Genomic DNA, 18,259 nt, shown 5'->3' with positions numbered 1-18,259 from the left:
GTTTGCGGGAGAGGCAAAAGTTCAGCCGGATTGAGAACACAACACCTTTTAATTTGGATATGAGGAGCAAATAGAATTAATTCGTACCTGGTCAACCGGGCAGAAGTAAGGTGTTGTGTTTGAGTTTTATTCAATAGAATATCGACAGAGTGAGGTACCATCAAAATTAAATCGTGGCCTAGGACCATCCCCTCACTCTGTTTTACAGATGCAGCGGCAGCAGCAACAGCGCGCAGACATCGCGGCAAAGCGCATGCAACAGGATCGAGGGCGGAGGAATAATAGCCGCACGGCCTATTCTTCCCTCCATGTTCCTGTGTTAACACAGACAAAGCACATCCATTACATTCATGCACAAACAACACAAAGGCCTTATCGTAATTTGGTGTACCCAGAACCAGTGCTGAACACAGCGCGGCTTTGAGAAGCTCAAATGATCGTTGATGTTCCGATTCCCATGGCAATGGCAGAGAAATGCCCTTCTTCGTCAAAGCCAACATCGGTTTTACCACTAGGGCAAAGTTCGGGATCCACAGTCTACAGTAGGACGCCATCCCTATCAGGGCTCTGACTTCCTTCTGTGTTTTTGGGACAGACATGCCAGAAATGTGTTTTATTCGTTCAGGTGTCAATCTTCTCCCCTCCTTTGACAGGAGGTAGCCTAGATAGGCAACCTCCTGACAACAATATTGAAATTTCTTAAGTGAAGCTTTGTGACCATTTTCAGCTAAATGAACAAGCAACAATATAGTGCCTTCTTTACAAGCTTTCTCAGAGTCTGCAGCCAGGAGCAAATCGTCTACATATTGTAGCAGCGTGCAAGTAGATGGTAATTCAAGGGTGTCGAGCTGCTCTTTTAATGCTCTACTATAGATACTAGGACTTTCAGTATACCCTTGAGGTGCCCTTGTGAATGTAAACGAGCGTCCCCCCAAGGTGAACGCAAACAAATACCTGCTCTCCTCATGTATCGGAATACTAAAGAAGGCGTTTTTTAAATCTACAACACTAAAGTGTGTAGCCGTAGCAGGGATCATTGTTAAGATCGTTGTTACATCAGACACGATTGGAAATTGTGGGGCTACCACCCGGTTAATAGCACGAAGATCTATTATAAACCGGTACGGAATTGCATTGTCGCCTTTCTTATATACTGGCAAGATCGGGCTATTACATAGGCTACCTGTAATCTCTTCGATCACTCCACGATGTACAAAATCGGAGACAATGCATTTCAGAGCGCGCTCTCCTTCAATTGAAATTTTATATTGCGGAATGCGCGGTAGCTTAACCCCATGTTTCAATATTATCTTAACAGGATCGATGTGCAATATCCCGACATCATTATCGTCTATTGCCCACAAACATTCTGGGACAATGTCAAATTCGAGAGGTAGAGGTCGGGTCAAGTATTGGGAGTAAAAGGGTTGCTGTGGTGAAACTGTTAATCTTATTCCGTCAGGGGAACAATGAATCACTGCATTCAGTTTCTTCAACAAATTCAACCCCAGCAAATTTTCTCCACAGTTTGAAGTAAGAAGAAAAGGGCACTGGTCTGTAAAAGGACCCAAAGAAACGGATACCGGCGCAGAAACCGGACAAACAGTTGGTATGCCAGAGAACCCTATAGAGACGTTTGTTTGCCCTGACAGTGGGATGTTTGGAACCCTCGAATGGTCGATGGAGCACTTTTGTGCTCCAGTGTCGATCAAGAACTGATGTTTCCTATTCCCCACCAATAATTCAACATAGGGGCCCTTCTGTATAACGGGAATAGGTAAAGGTTCCAAACGCTGCTTCGGGCAATCCTAGTAAGGCAGAACTTCATCAAAGGGAAGTTCCTCAGAAAGATAGGCGGCGGAAGGGTGATCAAAATCTATTTCTCGAGTCCATACTCGGAGTCTGATTTTCCCGTGAAAAAGGTTGCTGGGGATCTTGTAGAAGCTGACCCCTATCAGGGCCCCCTGCTCTGGGGCGGCCCCTTGGTCGCCTACCCATACCTCCAAATGTGCCTCCTGACCTCTGACGAAGGGCAGGGCACTGTGCTCGCCAGTGACCTTCCTGGCGGCAATAAGCACACTGATTAATATTTATCGAATTTGGAGGAGTATTTCCTCTTGGAATATACTGACCTCTAGTCTGCGTCATACCTCCTCTGGGGTTTCTGACAATTTGCTGCAACAATACCTTAGTCTTTAGGTCACCCCTTCTTTTTTCGATTTTCTCTTTTTCATTATTAACCCGATTCTCATAATACTGAGCCATATGCAAAACCTCTGACTGAGATTTTGCCTGCCAAGCGCTCTCTGAGGACATAATTTGTGACTGGATGTCGGGCAACAATCCACGCACAAATTTGTCCACAAACAACCTCTTCCCTGACTCTGTACCTAAATCCTGTCCACTGAAGTCGGAGAACACCTGTTCGAATCTATTAAAGAATTCAGTAGTACTTTCAGTTTTCCCTTGGACGCAGGCCGTAAGCTTGTCCCAAATAATCCTTTTTTCTGGGATTATAGTTTTTAATTTGGCAACTATTCTATCAGGTAAAGTGAGTATTACCTGGGGTGGTTTCTCACCAGCTGGTCGTTCCCCATCTATTCTAGTTAAGTTTACCCATGTATCCCCTAACCCCGGCACATCATCTATTGTTCGTACCTGTTTCCATACATCAACAGGTAAAAGCACTGGAAACAATAAATCCATGTCACTTAAGGTGAACACAGAAGACTGCAAAACGGATTCTATTTCTTTGTAAAACCCTGTCGGGTTCTTCCTGATATCAGGGACTGATTGTCTAATCGTGTTCACTTCCTGTCGAGAGAACGGGACGTGAACAAACTGTGATACGTAATGTGCAGGGATATCCACCGCGGCAGCACCAGTCGCCGCGTTGGCGGGGATTTCTAATTTTGGGACAAGGGTCGGAGGGACCTCTCTCATAGGCAACTGAGATATAGGGACCTCCGACCGCTTACTGAGCAATAAGGCCAAATCGAGCGCTAAAGCAGCTGTAGAAGTGTCGGGCGAAAAAGCTCTTTTACAAATACCCAATAACTCTATGGGGCAACCAACCTTCTTCCTTATACATTCCTCCTGTAAGTGCTGTACCATCACTTGGATTACCTTCCTTTGCATCTCTACCGTGTATTGACTATATGTGTCATACACCTCATCTGGCGGTATCGATGAATCCGAGATCCATCGAATCGCGTCTTTGGTACAAATTCGTACTTCCTCAGGTGCTGAACTTCGGCACGAAAGGAACCGTTTCTGTGCATACATCCTGTCGTCCTCATCATTCTCGTTTTGTAACCTTTCAAAATCTCTCCTAAACTCAAACAATCTGTCAACATGTCCATATACTTTCTGCTCTGTATCCCTCGAAAGTGCCAAGGCATTCAGATCTCTCACCCCTTGTGGGAGATCCGAAGTCTGCAATCTACCCCACATTACACCTAAATGAATCCCCAGTCCTTCAATAAAAACGTTTTTCTCGGGAAAATCGTGTAAATTAGATAATGTTGAAAGTACATCAGTTTGATCACCTTTTTCCATGCAATGTTTAGCCCAAGCAAATAGTTCCTGTTTCCTGCCCGCAGGAACAGTACTACGAGTCACAATTTTCGACCCTGCACCGGGATCTGATTTAGTGAACACGGGACTCCCCAGAATCGGAGGTGTAGGTGAACCTAACAAGGGTGCAGGGGAAAGAGGTAATGTAATAGACGAAATAGACAGAGGAGCGACAACCAAAGAACTAGGGGCAGAAGGCTGCGCAGGAGGAGTAGGAATAACGATAGGAGCAATAGCAGGAACGGGCAAGGTGCCCACAACGGGAGCATACGGAGATGACGCTGAAGAATCAGGCCTCCGTTCGTTTAATATTTTCTCAATAAACTCCTCGGAAACATGGAAATCTTTAGAGGGGTAAATTTTCTGGACCCCGAGCGAGAAAGCTCTATCCATCTTCTGAGTTTCATCTAATCGTCTTTCCTTGTCATACAACAATGCCTTTTCGGCATTCGTTTTATGACGTCGTGCATGTTTATCCCTACTTTTAAGCTGCTGTAATGCTTCCTTTTTCCAATTTTGTAACACATCAAAGGCTGCTGGCCTAGCCTTCTTTTTAAGCAAGATCGACTCTAAGTATTCAATACGGGGGATCTCAAAGCTACCATTGATTGGCCACTGAAATTCGGAGGCATTTCTGGTCTGTCTGTGCCAAATGTCATTAAATACAATACTACCAATGCCATACTTACAGTACATAGTACACGCCGGCGACCCCTCCTGTGGTGCCGGACGGCTAAATTCCAAAGATTGTCAATCGCTGCGGAACAGAACCCTAAAGCAGCTAGACAATTTCCCAGGCATTTCTCAAAAAATTGGTGTTACCTGGTCCAATAATTGTGTCTGCAGATACAATACGCCAAATTCAAATTGTCAGGGTTAAATTAAGAGCCGGGTCACGACTGCACCTGACCAAACCTAAGGAGGACCGTACGGTTTCCAAAGGACTTCAACTAACAAATTTTACCTGCGTTCGGTGGTTTCGGCAAATCTGCCCGCCTCGGAATTGGACCCTCGTCAAGATGCCGTGTCAGACCGCACGACTATCGCCCAAGGATCGGATCGTGCAGCGCTGCCGAGGTATCGCGTCTCAATCGGTCGGGCCCGCAGAATCACACCGTCCGATCCCGATTCGATAGTCTGCGTCAACCTTCAATGATCCGGCATCAATCTTGAGGGTCCCTATTCGGGCGCCAACTGTGGAAACATAGAAATTGACATGAGGCCGGGAAGCCCAAAAGGAAACACACCAACACAGGTTACAAAGGACATACAAAGCGCTTTATTTCAAAGTTACAAAGTTACCAAAGTCAATTGACATGCAAATAGCTATTCGGCTCTCTGACTAACACACGAACCTTCAACGTTAGGTTCGCACTGAAAGTGGGAGAGACCGACCATCGGGATGCTTGGGTTTTTATACATTTAGTACTGCATTGGCCAGCCCTCTTACAAGTTAACCATTTCTGGAACCATGGCTAGGGTTCGTAGCCAGGTCGAACACACAATTTCCATACATTAGATCAGTTCCGCTGATACGGTTACATATTTACACATAGGTTAAACAGAGGACAGGGTCTTAGTTCATGACCCTAACAAGTAGCCTACAGACATATTATTCATTCACGTGTGCGGAGGTCACCATGGCCGAAGTCTTACTCGAAATGTCATTCGGCCTCCATTTTGTGATTCAGGGTGACTTCCACTGCAAGAGTACCTAAAATGGCGGCTAGATTCAAGATGGCGGCTTACACGATACATTAAGGTCAAGACCTTGCCGCGGAACCTATGTACATAGTATCCTTTAGACAGCTTGGCGTAGGCCAACATACATTTAAACAATGCGATTGGGGTCATAATATTATATCGATTTCCACACAGCATTGCTAACTGCCAAGCTAACTAGATATTCCACTTCTTAAAACCGATTTCATCTCACACTTCTGTATGGCAATGATTTCTGGCATGTTTTGGTGGCAAAATGCACCGAAACCAAAATGGATCGCGAAACATTGTGTTAAAAAGCCAAATGAAAAAGTAATCAGAAAATATTTTATGGCTATGTATATTTTTGTAATAGAATGGCAGCACAATGCACTATAGCGCTGTATTTAGGTGACTTTGAATGGTCAGTGGGAATATAAAACCCTTACCTGGTAAACAAGACGACCACCTTCAGAGATTACCAGTACTTGACGTAGGCAGAACTGAACTGGAAGAGCAATTTTTTGATAATGATCACCAGACAGCTTCCAATGTGTTATGAGTTTTAGCCACAATGAGCCCGGTTTGGAGATGAACAAACAATATCCTGAAGGAGCAATATCCTACATTATGTTGCCTTAAGTATTGAATGCTCAGCTTCCCCTTTAATAACATGAGATTGTAATTATTCATTACTTTAATGCTTGTTTCATTAACTATTTGGGTGCTTCATTTATTCTTACAAGTAATCCTTTTTCATTGCCACACTTTTCTGGTTGAATAATGGAATGTTTTATTCCCTCAGGTGGTGCATACTATCTCATCTCTAGGAGTCTGGGACCTGAGTTTGGTGGTTCAATTGGTCTCATCTTTGCGTTTGCCAATGCTGTTGCTGTGGCTATGTATGTCGTTGGTTTCTCAGAAACAGTCACCGATCTTTTGGCCGTGAGTATGCACTCAAGTGAATTTACTGATGCTTAAAAAGCTTCTCATCTCATTGTTATGTATCCCCCTTTCAATTTTCTCTTCTTGACTCTTAATTAATTGTAAGATTTCAGATGGGGAAGATTAGGAATTCCCTAATTAAATGAAATCCTGTTTTTTATTTCAGGTTTTAGAAATACTGATGGGTGATGACTGGAAGGTTTTGAATTAATCATAACAATGGGCATGGCACTGGGCAATCCTTCAGAATGTATTTCTGCCTGCCAAGCCACCATAGAAGTGGAAAGAATATATACACATCCACATCCCTTCTGCACAAGACCATAAGGGACCCAGACATGTTCCAAGCTCATTGCCCATCATAAGTGAGGTGTAGCTGGGTTTCTAGTCGCAGCAGATGTGTGACTCGAGTCTTGGTATACCTGTCCCACTCAGGGTGACTAAGCAAAACTGAAGGGTAATTACTGGGAGGCTTTCCAGCCTCCCAACCCACTACTGAAGGTGAGCAACCATGTGAAAATCAGGCTTGGCCACACCCCAAAAGCGACAGTCCATTACAAACTGTAGGTCACATCCGTTCTGTACAAGACCACAAGCAACCACACACATGGCTGAAGAACAGTGGCTTGGAGGATTGCCCACAGTAATGTCGGAGGTTAGGATGTGTTCAAAACCTTTGAACCACCACTTTTTTAGGAGTCCTCAACAAGATGGGGGGAGGGCCTGCTAATGTATAAAAAAATGCTGTACCTTTGTGGGGGCACATGGCGATTTTAGGTTACACCTTAATGACTAGATAAGAGCATAGGAAGACTTTGCTACGGTTCCAGAACAACCGGCCAGCAATATAGAACGCCTGTTGCTATTGTGCCACCATCATATTGATATTGATATTTTATTTCTATTGCACTCTTACACAAGTGTTTCAGAGCGCAACAAGGCAAGGCAGGGGAACAGGGAAGAACAAAACAACGATCTTACTAGGCCCAGTGACATTGAGAACGCGCAAGTGCATGGGAGAGGGGGGAGTGCATGGAAGGGGGGAGAAGTAGAAAGTGCGAAGCAAAGGAGAAACAGATAAATAATAATAAATAAATAAATAAATGATAAAGGCAACAAAAAGTGGTAGTGCAGCCAGCAATTGGCAAGTGGTGGGTTTAAGGCAGCAGACAGGGTCTGATAAGTGCAGGAAGAAAAAAAGGGGGGGCTGTATGTGTACAGATACAGACCCCAGTGCAAGGGGTGGCTCGGAGGCAGTGCAGGAGGGTGGTAGGGTGAGCAGGTACCTGGGCCCGGAGGACAGAGGTGGGGAGGTGCACGGTGCCAAGAGAGAACAGATCAGCAAGGTAGAGGGGGAGCGAAGGCAGAAGCAAAGAGGCAAGTCTTGAGGTGCTTCTGGAACCGGAGATGGTTCTCCTCAATTTTTAGAGTGGCAGGGAGGCTGTTCAAGAGGGAGACCCCAGCTGAAGACAGAGATCTTCCACCAGCTAGTTTCTTTGAAAAACGACTAACCCTGAGGGAGTTAGAGGTAGAGGAGTGAAGAGCTCGAGAGGGGAGGTATTTACAGAGGGATAGTGAAGGTATTTTGGACCCAGGCACCAGAACGCCTTGTGGACAATGCAGAGGATTTTGGATTTAATCCTTGCATCCACTGGGAGATTTCAGAGCTGGAGAGATGCGATCCCAGGGATTGAGGCCAAGGACAAGTCTTGCAGTCCTGTTCTGGATTAGTTGCAGAGGGCAGAGAGTAGACGCAGGTAGATCTAGAAAGAAACTGTTACAATAGTCCAACCTAGAGAGAACCACAGCTTGGGAGACCATCAGCTTCTGGGGGAAGGAGAGGAAAGGCAGAATACCTCTGAGGAGGTGCAGTAGGAAGTTTGACTTTTTAGAGACATCAGAGATGTGGGCAGAGAAGGAAAGTGTGGAGTCAAAGATGACCCCGAAGTTCTTAGCCTCGCAGGTGGGGGTAGGAGGAAGGCCAAGGGAGGCCGGCCAGAGAGTGAGGGAAAAAGATGGTGAAGGTGTGCCAATGAGGAGGATCTCCGTCTTGCTGGCATTCAGACAAAGATCTTTGGCGGCACACCAATCTTGAATGGCAGTTAGGCAATCAGAGATGAGAGAGGGAGAGGAGGTGGCCGAGAGCAGCCTGAAAATGAGTTGCGTGTCATCAGCATAGCACAGGAAATTTGAGCAGAAAATGGCAGTGAAGTGGCTGAGAGTTGCCAGGTATTGGTTGAAAAGCCAGGGCGAGACACCCCTGGGGAATACCACAGGTAGAGAGGAAGATAGATGATAGGAAGGACCCAAGTTGGACCTGGGAGGGTCAATCAGAGAGGAAAGACGTCAGCCGGGCCAGGGCCTGATCAGTGATACCCAGGTTAACACGGAGACGGTTGAGCAGGATGGTATGGTTGACCGTGTCAAAGGCAGAATAGAGATCAAGGAGGATAAGGACAGAGGGAATGTTGGAGTCAAGGGTGTAGAGCAGATCTTTACGGATGTTCAGGAGAGCAGTTTCCGTGCTACTGGCAGCTCTGAAGCCAGAGTGGTGGTCATGGAGACAGCCAACAGAATTGGAATGAAGGTTAAGCTGAGAGATGGCCAACTTTTCCAGGAGTTTGCCAAGAAAGGGAGTAATGGAAATTGGGCGATAGTTAGCCGGACAGGAAGGATCAGCTGTGGGTTTCTTGAGAAGAGGATGGACAATGGAGTGCTTCAGAGGGGAGGAAAAGGATCCTGAGGCAAAGGAGTGGTTGCAAAAACCAGCAAGGGCTGGAGCGAGGGTGTCAATGATGGTTTTAGAGGAACAGGGATGAACCTGTTTTGATGAGGCTTTCATAGATCAGACTTGTCTAGCGACCTCATCAGTGGAGAAAAGAGGAAAAGACGAGAAGGGGGGTGGCCGAAGGAGGGCCAGCAACCAGAGACAGAGAGGGGAGAGGAGGGGCAGGGTGCAGAGGGTGGATAGGATGTCCTGGGTCTCTCTTCTTGGTGAGGATAGAGTCGGTATTGCCTTTGGAGTAGGCGACTGTCCAGTTTGTCAGAGGATGAACAAGAAGCCCTCCATTTCCTCTCAGCCAACCTACACTTAGTTTAAGTGTAGCTAGGTCAGATTCATACCAGGAACTGCACTTGGCTTTGGACTTCAAATGGATCCTCCTGACGGGGGCAAGAGCGTCCAGAGTATCGTAAATTGAAGAGTAGAGCAGAGACAGGGCTGTGTCAGGATGTGAGACAGCCATTGGTGGAGTGCGGGAGAGAAGGTGTCGGCGAAAGCCTCAACTGACGCACGCTTCATGGGCCGGATGTCCGAGAAGGTAGGTGGTAGTGTTGGGGTAGGCTTGGCTTGGGAGGGAAGAGAGGGAGAGATGAGAGGAGAGGAGGGAGTGATCGTGTCACGACCCTCGCCCAAAACCCTGTCTGGCAAACCCATTGGCTAGGCCGAGTCAGGACTCGGGGCTCTAGAGCCTGGCATCCTCTTCAAAAGCCCTCATGGGGCCAGTCATGGTGCCTATGGCACCAGGCTCATACACCATGAAAAACAATGTGCTTGGGAACTACTTTATTGTATTGTCAGCCAACACGGAGGCATCCCATTAGCTTGGTTCCTAAGAACCAAGCTATGCGGTCTAGTGTTTTGGGTGTGGTAGCCTAGGGACTACTTTACCTGGACTATTTGTTGGGGCTATTTAACCCACACCCGAGCAAGACAACACGCTTCGCGTTACTTTGCAGCTTGCAACGTGACGCTCACCGTGTCCAGCTATTCCCTCGAACCTCGGAGAAGCAGAACCTGCAAGGAGACAAAAGGAACATCATTAGCAGCAGCATCTTACCTGCAGTCTTCATCTTTAAACACTCGCAGCTACTGAGAACAGCTTCCTCGAATCTGCACGCCTCCCGGACAGAACGACCTAAAAGAGGAAGATAGAAGCAACATTAAAGAAAGCGGTAGAGACATTTACAAATTACGAACTGCTCAAAAGGCTTACCTGGCTGGTCGCCTCTCGGCTGGCACCACTCCGGAAATTCCACTCGCGCTAAAGAACACCGCGACCTACAAGGAAGGAAAACACAGGTTAGCAAAGGCAACACTTCGCAGCGCTGCGCATAACGCTTACTTACCACATCATAGCGCTCTTAATGCGCCATCATTTACCAGCGGGGCTCAACCAAGCCAGTTCGCTGCGCTGAAGCTCCGCATACCTAAGGGAGAAAAACGAGACATTTTAAACAAAGAAAGGCATGCAGGATAGCAACAAAACTAAAGAACAGCAATTAGACCTACCTGAACAATATCAAACGGGCCGGCGTCAGTGAAGTAACTGGACCGCACTAGCCCATGAAAGACAACGCGCCCCTGCAAAGAAGGCAGGACGGAGAGCATGCCTAATTCTACCACAAGGCAGAACCTTCCCCGCAGACCACATCAGGGCAAAGCTGAGAAGCATACCAGCGAGTTCACCGGCTGTGGATACCAGGTGAGCGTAACAGAACGTGAAGCCTACCATAACAAATCCACCTGGGCGCCATGGAGACATCAGAAATTGACCAATTGGCCCAATTACTAGGAGAACTTTGTGCTGAGGTTCATTCTGCCCGACAAGAGACTAATGCCCTCCAGAGAGACCTAATGGTGACCATAGAACGCACTGAAGAGATTAGCAGGCAATACTTGAAATCACAGGCAGGAAAGACGCCTCTACTTGGAAGCAATCCAACGATGCAAACCCCTGCCATACCACCCACTCCGGTACAGATCACGTTACCTGGGACAGTGCCCCTGGCACCACCAGAAAGGTTCTCAGGCGACCCACGGAAGTATGCGGCATTCATCAATCAGTGCCGCCTTCATTTTCTTTGTAGGCCTGGAGCATTTCCAAACGACCAAGCTCGGATAGCTTTTGTCTTCTCATACCTGAGTGGTAGTGCAGTAGATTGGTCGGTGCCATTGGTAACCCATGACGATCCTCTATTACATGACTTTGGGGGGTTCCAGAGAGAAATGGAAAAACTTTTTGCTTGCCATACCCAGGAACAAGCAGTAGACAATGAACTGTTGTACCTCCGACAGGGGAATCAGGACTTGTTAACGTACATTGCTACCTTCAACAGACTGGTTGCCGAAGGTAGGTGGCAGGAAAACAAAAGGACCACGTTATTCCATTGAGGCTTACGAGGCGAATTAAAGGACGTCTTAGCCCAGGTGGTTGATCCACCCAGAGACTGTGCAGAATTCATAAATCTGGTTGTGCAGCTAGAGCACCAGTGGCAGGACCGAAAGGCAGACCGGTCTAAGACAGACCCTCGGGCCGTTTATGTTCGACCAATGGAAATCACACCATGTGTACCTGAAAATGCAGTAGAACCCATGAAGATTGGAGGGATATGGCCTCCATTAACAAAACAAGAGCGTGACAAAAGAAGACGACATCTTTGTTTGTATTGTGGGAAACCAGGACATTTCCTGAAGGACTGTCCAGTAAAACCCCCAAGAAGAACAGTCGGGGCCACAGAGAAGGATGAAGCTAAGGAATCGGAAAACTACCAAGCTCGACAAACGTAGAGGTCAGTTGGTTGAGTGAGAAGAAAGAGTTGCTGACCTCACACTTTGCAATACCATTGATCTTAATTAACCACCAACAGTCGTCAAGAATGCATGCCGTTGAAGCATACATCGATAGCGGAGCAGTTGGAAATTATATTGATCAAGAACTGGCAGCAGAGATGGAGCTTCCTTTGTGTTCTAAGCCAACTATGGACAAGGTAACCACCGTGGATGGGACAGAAATCGCTTCTGGACCAGTAACCCACTGCACAGCCAGGGTAAACTTGCTGTGCCAGGACGGACATCGGGAGTCTATTTCATTCGATCTCATCAAGGCACCTCAGATAGGCTAATACCAGGGATGCCATGGTTGGTTTCTCACAACCCTTTGATAGACTGGTGTGCACGTAAATTAACCTTCCCCGGTGACTGCTCCCCTCCCTGCGCTTACCAAGAGGAGAAACCTGACGTCTGTATCCCCATGACTCCCGGAGCAACAGTATCAACCCTGGGAGCAACTAATACCTTGCCAAGTGAATACCATGATTTCCAGGATGTTTTCCGAAAGGACCAAGCCAATACATTGCCGCCGCACAGGCCCTATGGCTGGCAGATCGACCTTGTTCCTGGTGCAAAAATCCCTTGCGGCAGGATCTACGCTCTCACAGAACCAGAAAACCTTCATTTGAAGTCCTATTTAGACCAGTACCTTGCAAACGGATTTATCCGTCCTTCGAAGTCCCACGCAGCCAGTCCTGTGTTCTTCATACCAAAAAAGGAAGGAGACTTCAGAACCTGTATTGACTACCGCGCATTGAACCAGATCACCGTGAAGAACCGCTACCCGTTGCCACTTATCCCTGAGATGCTAGACCAAGTTAAAGATGCCCAGATTTATACCAAATTGGACCTTCAAGGAGCGTACCACCTGGTCCGAGTCAGTAAAGGAGATGAATGGAAAACTGCCTTCCGTACTAAGCATGGCTTGTTTGAATATCAAGTCATGCCCTTCGGGTTATGCAAAGCTCCTGCGGCATTCCAATATTTCATGAATGACGTCTTAAGGGAGTTAATTGATGTGTGCACCTTAGTGTACATAGACAACATCTTAGTATACTCAGCCTCGGAACAAGATCATGTCAGGCACATTCGTTCAGTCCTCACCAAGCTCCATCAACATCGCTTGTTGGCAAAGCTTGAAAAATGCTTTTTTCACGTCACCGAAGTAGAATTTCTTGGTTTTATCCTTACTCCAGGAGGCATCAGAATGGACGTGCAAAGGTAGATGTCATTCTGAAATGGCCTTCACAGATGTCTCTGAAAGGGGTACAATGCATGCTGGGCTTTGCAAACTTCTACCGCCGGTTCATCCCAGACTTCTCTCAGGTTGTGCACCCAATCACAGTACTATTACTAAAAAACAATAAAAAGTTTGCTTGGACCGAAGAAGCAGAAGAGACCTTTCAGGAACTTAAACAAAGGTTTACCTCCACTCCAATCCTGCAACATCCTCATCCAGACCTCCCTTATGTCGTTGAAACTGATGCGTCCAGTCTCGCAATGGGTGCTGTCCTTTCACAGAGAGACCCAGAAACCGGCCAGCTACATCCTGTGGCCCTCTGGTCGAAAAAGTTCTCACCTCCAGAGATTAATTATGCCATCACGGACAAGCAACTCCTGGCTATCAAATCCGCCTTTAAGGCCTGGAGGCACTACCTTCTAGGGGCCAGACACACCATTACAGTCATCACAGACCACCGAAACCTGCAATATCTCAAAACAGCCAAGGCCCAGTGCTCACGCCGATTACGGTGGGCCCTTTTCTTCGCTGAATATGATTATGTAATCACATTTCAACCAGGAGTCAGAAACGGAAAGGCAGATGCCTTATCTCGCATAGGCATAGATGAAATAGTATATACAACTCCAGACCCAGTACCTATTATACCTGAAGACAAACTCTTGGGTATCACGACAGCCTTAACACAAGCAGAACTACGAAAATAAATCCAACGGACAATGAATCCTGATGCCTACCTCGCATGGCAAACTCAAGGAGAAGAATATACCATCAAGGACCATCTACCCTTTTTTAGGGATCGCCTATATGTACCAAAGAAGGAATTACAACAGCATATTATTTCAAACTATCACGATTCACTGATCGAAAGGCATCCTGGGATCGCCAAAACCCTAGCTAAGGTGAAAGAGAATATTTGGTGGCCTACCTGGCGTAAGGACATCATTCAGTATATTCAGTCCTGCGGTGTCTGTGCACAAAATAGATCACAGAAACAAAAAACATCTGGTCTCCTACAACCATTGGACATTCCTCCAGTTCCATGGCACACTCTTTCCCTTGACTTCATCACTGATCTACCTCCAAGCCAAGGGTTCAACACCATCCTTGTAGTTGTGGACTTATTCTCGAAGATGGCCCATTTTATTCCTCTCAAAGGCTTCCCAGACGCAGCCACTTTAGCAAAAGTGTTCCTGGAGGCCGTGGTTAAGCTACATGGCTTCCCTTCGGATCTGGTCACTGATCGAGGCAGCCAGTTTGTTTCAAACTTCTGGAAAAAATGTTGTGCAATGGTGCAGATCGATGTTCGGCTATCTACCAGTCACCATCCCCAAACGGACGGCCAAACCGAGAGAACCAATCAGACACTCGAGCAATATTTACGGTGCATGCTGCACCACGAACAATGGAATTGGAAAGACCTACTATGGATAGCCGAATATGCATATAACAATTCTCTGCATTCAAGCACGGGACAAACGCCCTTGTATACCCTTTATGGCAGACATCCACGTACCTCTGAACTAGACCTTCCAGCCAGCTTGGAAATGCCAGCGGTAAAGACTATACACACAACCATTACTCAGGCTTTCAAAATGGCAAAGGAACACCTTATTCATACCTAAGAAAAACAAAAGAGATTCGCTGACCAACACCGGAAAAAGGCCCCTGATTATCAAGTAGGAGACATAGTTTGGTTAGCCGCTAAATTCGTTCCCATCAAGGGAACCCGGACCTTTCATCCCAGATTCTTAGGACCCTATACCATTAAGGCAATTATCAACCCAGCAGCCGTGAAACTGGATTTACCACCTAATCTACACATCCACCCGGTATTCCATGTGTCCCTCCTGAAACCAATGCAACCCGGCACACGTATTGGGACACCACCTAAGCCCATACTTGTTGACGGAGAACCAGAATTCGAAGTGAAAGATTCTTGGACTCTAAATACTCCAGGACTAAGCTATAATATCTCATCGATTGGAAAGGATTTGGACCACAAGATAGATCCTGGGAGCCCAGTGAGAATATCCGCGCACCACGTCTAATCAGGAAATTCCATCGGAACTTCCCAACCAAACCTGGGCCAGACAGAAGGAACACCATGGGAGGGGCCTTAGGGGGGAGTGCTGTCACGACCCTCGCCCAAAACCAAACCCATTGGCCAGGTGGAGTCAGGACTCGGGCCTCTAGAGCCTGCCATCCTCTTCAAAAGCCCTCATGGGGCCAGTCCTGGCGCCTATGGCGCCAGGCTCATACACCATGAAAAACAATATGCTTGGGAACTACTTTATTGTATTATCACCCAACATGGAGGCATCCACTTAGCTTGGTTCCTAAGAACCAAGCTATGCGGTCTAGTGTTTTGGGTGTGGTAGCCTAGGGACTACTTTAGCTGGACTATTTTGTTGGGGCTATTTAAACCACACCCGAGCAACACAACACGCTTCACTTTACTTTGCTGCTTGCAAAGTGACGCTCACCGTGTCCAGCTATTCCCTCGAACCTCGGAGAAGCAGAACCTGCAAGGAGACAAAAGGAACATCATAAGCAGCAGCATCTTACCTGCAGTCTTCATCTTTAAACACTCACAGCTACTGAGAACAGCTTCCTCGAATCTGCATGCCTCCCAGACAGAACGACCTGAAAGAGGAAGATAGAGGCAACATTAAAGAAAGCGGTAGAGACATTTACAAATTACGAACTGCTCAAAAGGCTTACCTGGCTGGTCGCCTCTCAGCTGGCACCACTCCGGACATTCCACTCGTGCTGAAGAACACCGCGACCTACAAGGAAGGAAAACACAGGTTAGCAAAGGCAAGACTTTGCATCGCTGCGCATAGCGCTTACTTACCGCATCATAGCGCTCTTAATGCGCCATCATTTACCTGCGGGGCTCAACCAAACCAGTTTGCCGCGCTGAAGCTCTGCATACCTAAGGGAGAATAAAAGAGACATTTTAAACAAAGAAAGGCATGCAGGATAGCAACAAAACTAAAGAACAGCAATAAGACCTACCTGAACAATATCAAACGGGCTGGCGTTAGTGAAGTAACTGGACTGCACTTGCCCATGAAAGACAACGCGCCCCTGCAAAGAAGGCAGGACGGAGAGCACGCCTAATTCTACCACAAGGCAGAACCTTCCCGGCAGACCACATCAGGGCAAAGCTGAGAAGCATACCAGCGAGTAACCTGGCGTCCCTGTGGATACCAGCTGAGCGTAACAGATCGCTCCAGGAGAGAGGAGTGGTCAGAGGGATGGAGAGGGGGAGGTCAGAGGAGATCAAGACACAAGTGTGTGCCCTGCAGACTGAGTCGTGCCAAAGGGAAGGATGGACAGGGAGGGAGAGTCACAGAGGTCACGGCAGAGTATAGAGGAGGAACAAGGAGAGTCTAAATAGATATTGAGGTCACTTAGGAGGAGGAGTTGAGTGGTAGACGCCAGGAAGGAGGAGGAGAGGTCTGCTCACTCAGAGAGAAATGAGGTGATTTGACCAGGCGGCCGGTAGATGGTAGCCACAGTAAGACAATGGGTAGGAGAGAGGGAGAACCTACAGACACGGCATTACAAAAGAGGAGTAGATCTGAGTGGGAATGATAGAGGCAGGAATCCACTCAAGAAGGATCAGGGCTTCCCCCCCCACCGGACTGGGATGATCTGGGTGCGGAGAGGATCTATCATAGCTGATAGATTATTGATTCATATATTTTCTTCCCATCGGACTTCAAATCATTCTTCACTATGGTGTCTGGATTGCGGGCACTGGGCACAGCCTCTTTTCTATGCCTGGCAGATTCCAGCCACCTCTCACACTGAGCCATGTGCTACCTTTCAACAGAATGTTCAGATACATTGGGCCTGATTACACATTGTGCGCTAAAAACTGCAAATTAGCGGCATGGCGCTATTAACATGTCCGCCCTCGCAAGAGGGCGCTAATGGCGTACGATTACGAGTACGCGGACACGAGCATAGTGCCATGCCGTTAATGACCCTACCGCCATGCCGCTAAAGTCCCCAAAAAGTCATTTACCGCCTTCCGCGAAAGTGCAGATAGCACCTCCGCCCTCGCGCCATTAGCGGTCACCGCTATTAGCGGTGACTGTTAAATTGCGGAACCGGAAATAGCGTCATCGCACAGGAACGGAAAAGAGCACGGCGGCCATCTTTAAAAACACAATCCATTGCCATCCTCTGCACCCTGGACCTGTTTTGAGTTGGGAGCAGTGCAAATTCATCTGGGACACCTGCATCATGCCCAAGGCTCTGAAGAAAACCAGTGACAGGCAGCGCAAGGAAAATATACCAATGAGGAATTGGTCATGTTAACACAGACCCTTGCAGAGCATGCGGAGGTAGTCTTTGCAAATGACATGCGCCGGCCAACCTTGCTGAAGAAAAAAGCCATCTGGGAGGAGGTAGCTCTCAAAGTCAGTGCTGTGGGCACCAGCACGCGCACCGTGCGCGAATGCAAGAAGAGGTGGGACGACCTCAGGCTGCGGGTGAGGGGCATCCTGGCTGAGAACCACCGCATTGCCAGTGCCGGTGGAGATGGCTCACCAATCCGGATGAAGGAATGGGAGGAGATATGCGCAAACATGATTGCCGTTGAATCCATTGAGGGAGTGGGCAGCATGGAGATCGGCGTGGCTACCACTTCAGATGGAGGTGAGTGTACACATGACAGGATGCGGTGTGAATGTACTGTTACCCCCATATGTGAGCACAGACTCCTCTCATGCATGGACACACATCCACACATGCATCCATCCCTCACCATGTCAGTGTCAGACCCAAACACACACACATGCACACATCACCAGAGACAAGTCCCAAACACAACCATGCATGGATGAGGCACTGAACTGGCACATCACCTGCATCCACAACCACTGAGTCCCAATGGCCACAACTGCATCATTCATGTAATCTTCATTAAGTAAATTGAATTGCAACCAATGATATCCCCCTTCTCGTCCCTCACAGGCTCACATACAGATGGGGAGGATGCCGCTGATGCATCAAAGGCACCAGCTACATGCAAGAGGCCAAGGGCACAGGAGCCGGAGGATACCCCAACAACATCCAGGGGCAACGGGGGACGGGCACACCTGACGGGTAGGAAACATCGTCATGGTGCCACTGCCAGGGCAGTAGTAGCTGCACCACCAACTGCGGCC

The 18,259-nt window shown here is 47.6% G+C and overlaps 1 protein-coding gene across 1 annotated transcript in view; it reads left to right on the top strand.

Moving 5' to 3' along the window:
• The window catches only part of LOC138577272 (solute carrier family 12 member 2-like), a 953,949-nt gene that overhangs the window by 332,757 nt on the left and 602,933 nt on the right, over window positions 1-18,259 (top strand). Inside the window, exon 5 of the mRNA XM_069649614.1 lies at window positions 6,083-6,222. Within this exon, the coding sequence (XP_069505715.1) occupies window positions 6,083-6,222 (140 nt within the window). The remainder of the gene's footprint in view (window positions 1-6,082; window positions 6,223-18,259) is intronic.

The sequence above is a fragment of the Ambystoma mexicanum genome, chromosome 1p, assembly GCF_040938575.1.
Source record: "Ambystoma mexicanum isolate Mex_15411 chromosome 1p, UKY_AmexF1_1, whole genome shotgun sequence".
NCBI lineage: Eukaryota > Metazoa > Chordata > Amphibia > Caudata > Ambystomatidae > Ambystoma > Ambystoma mexicanum.
Note: the sequence above shows the minus strand (reverse complement) of the source record. Positions and strands in the feature narration are given on the sequence as shown.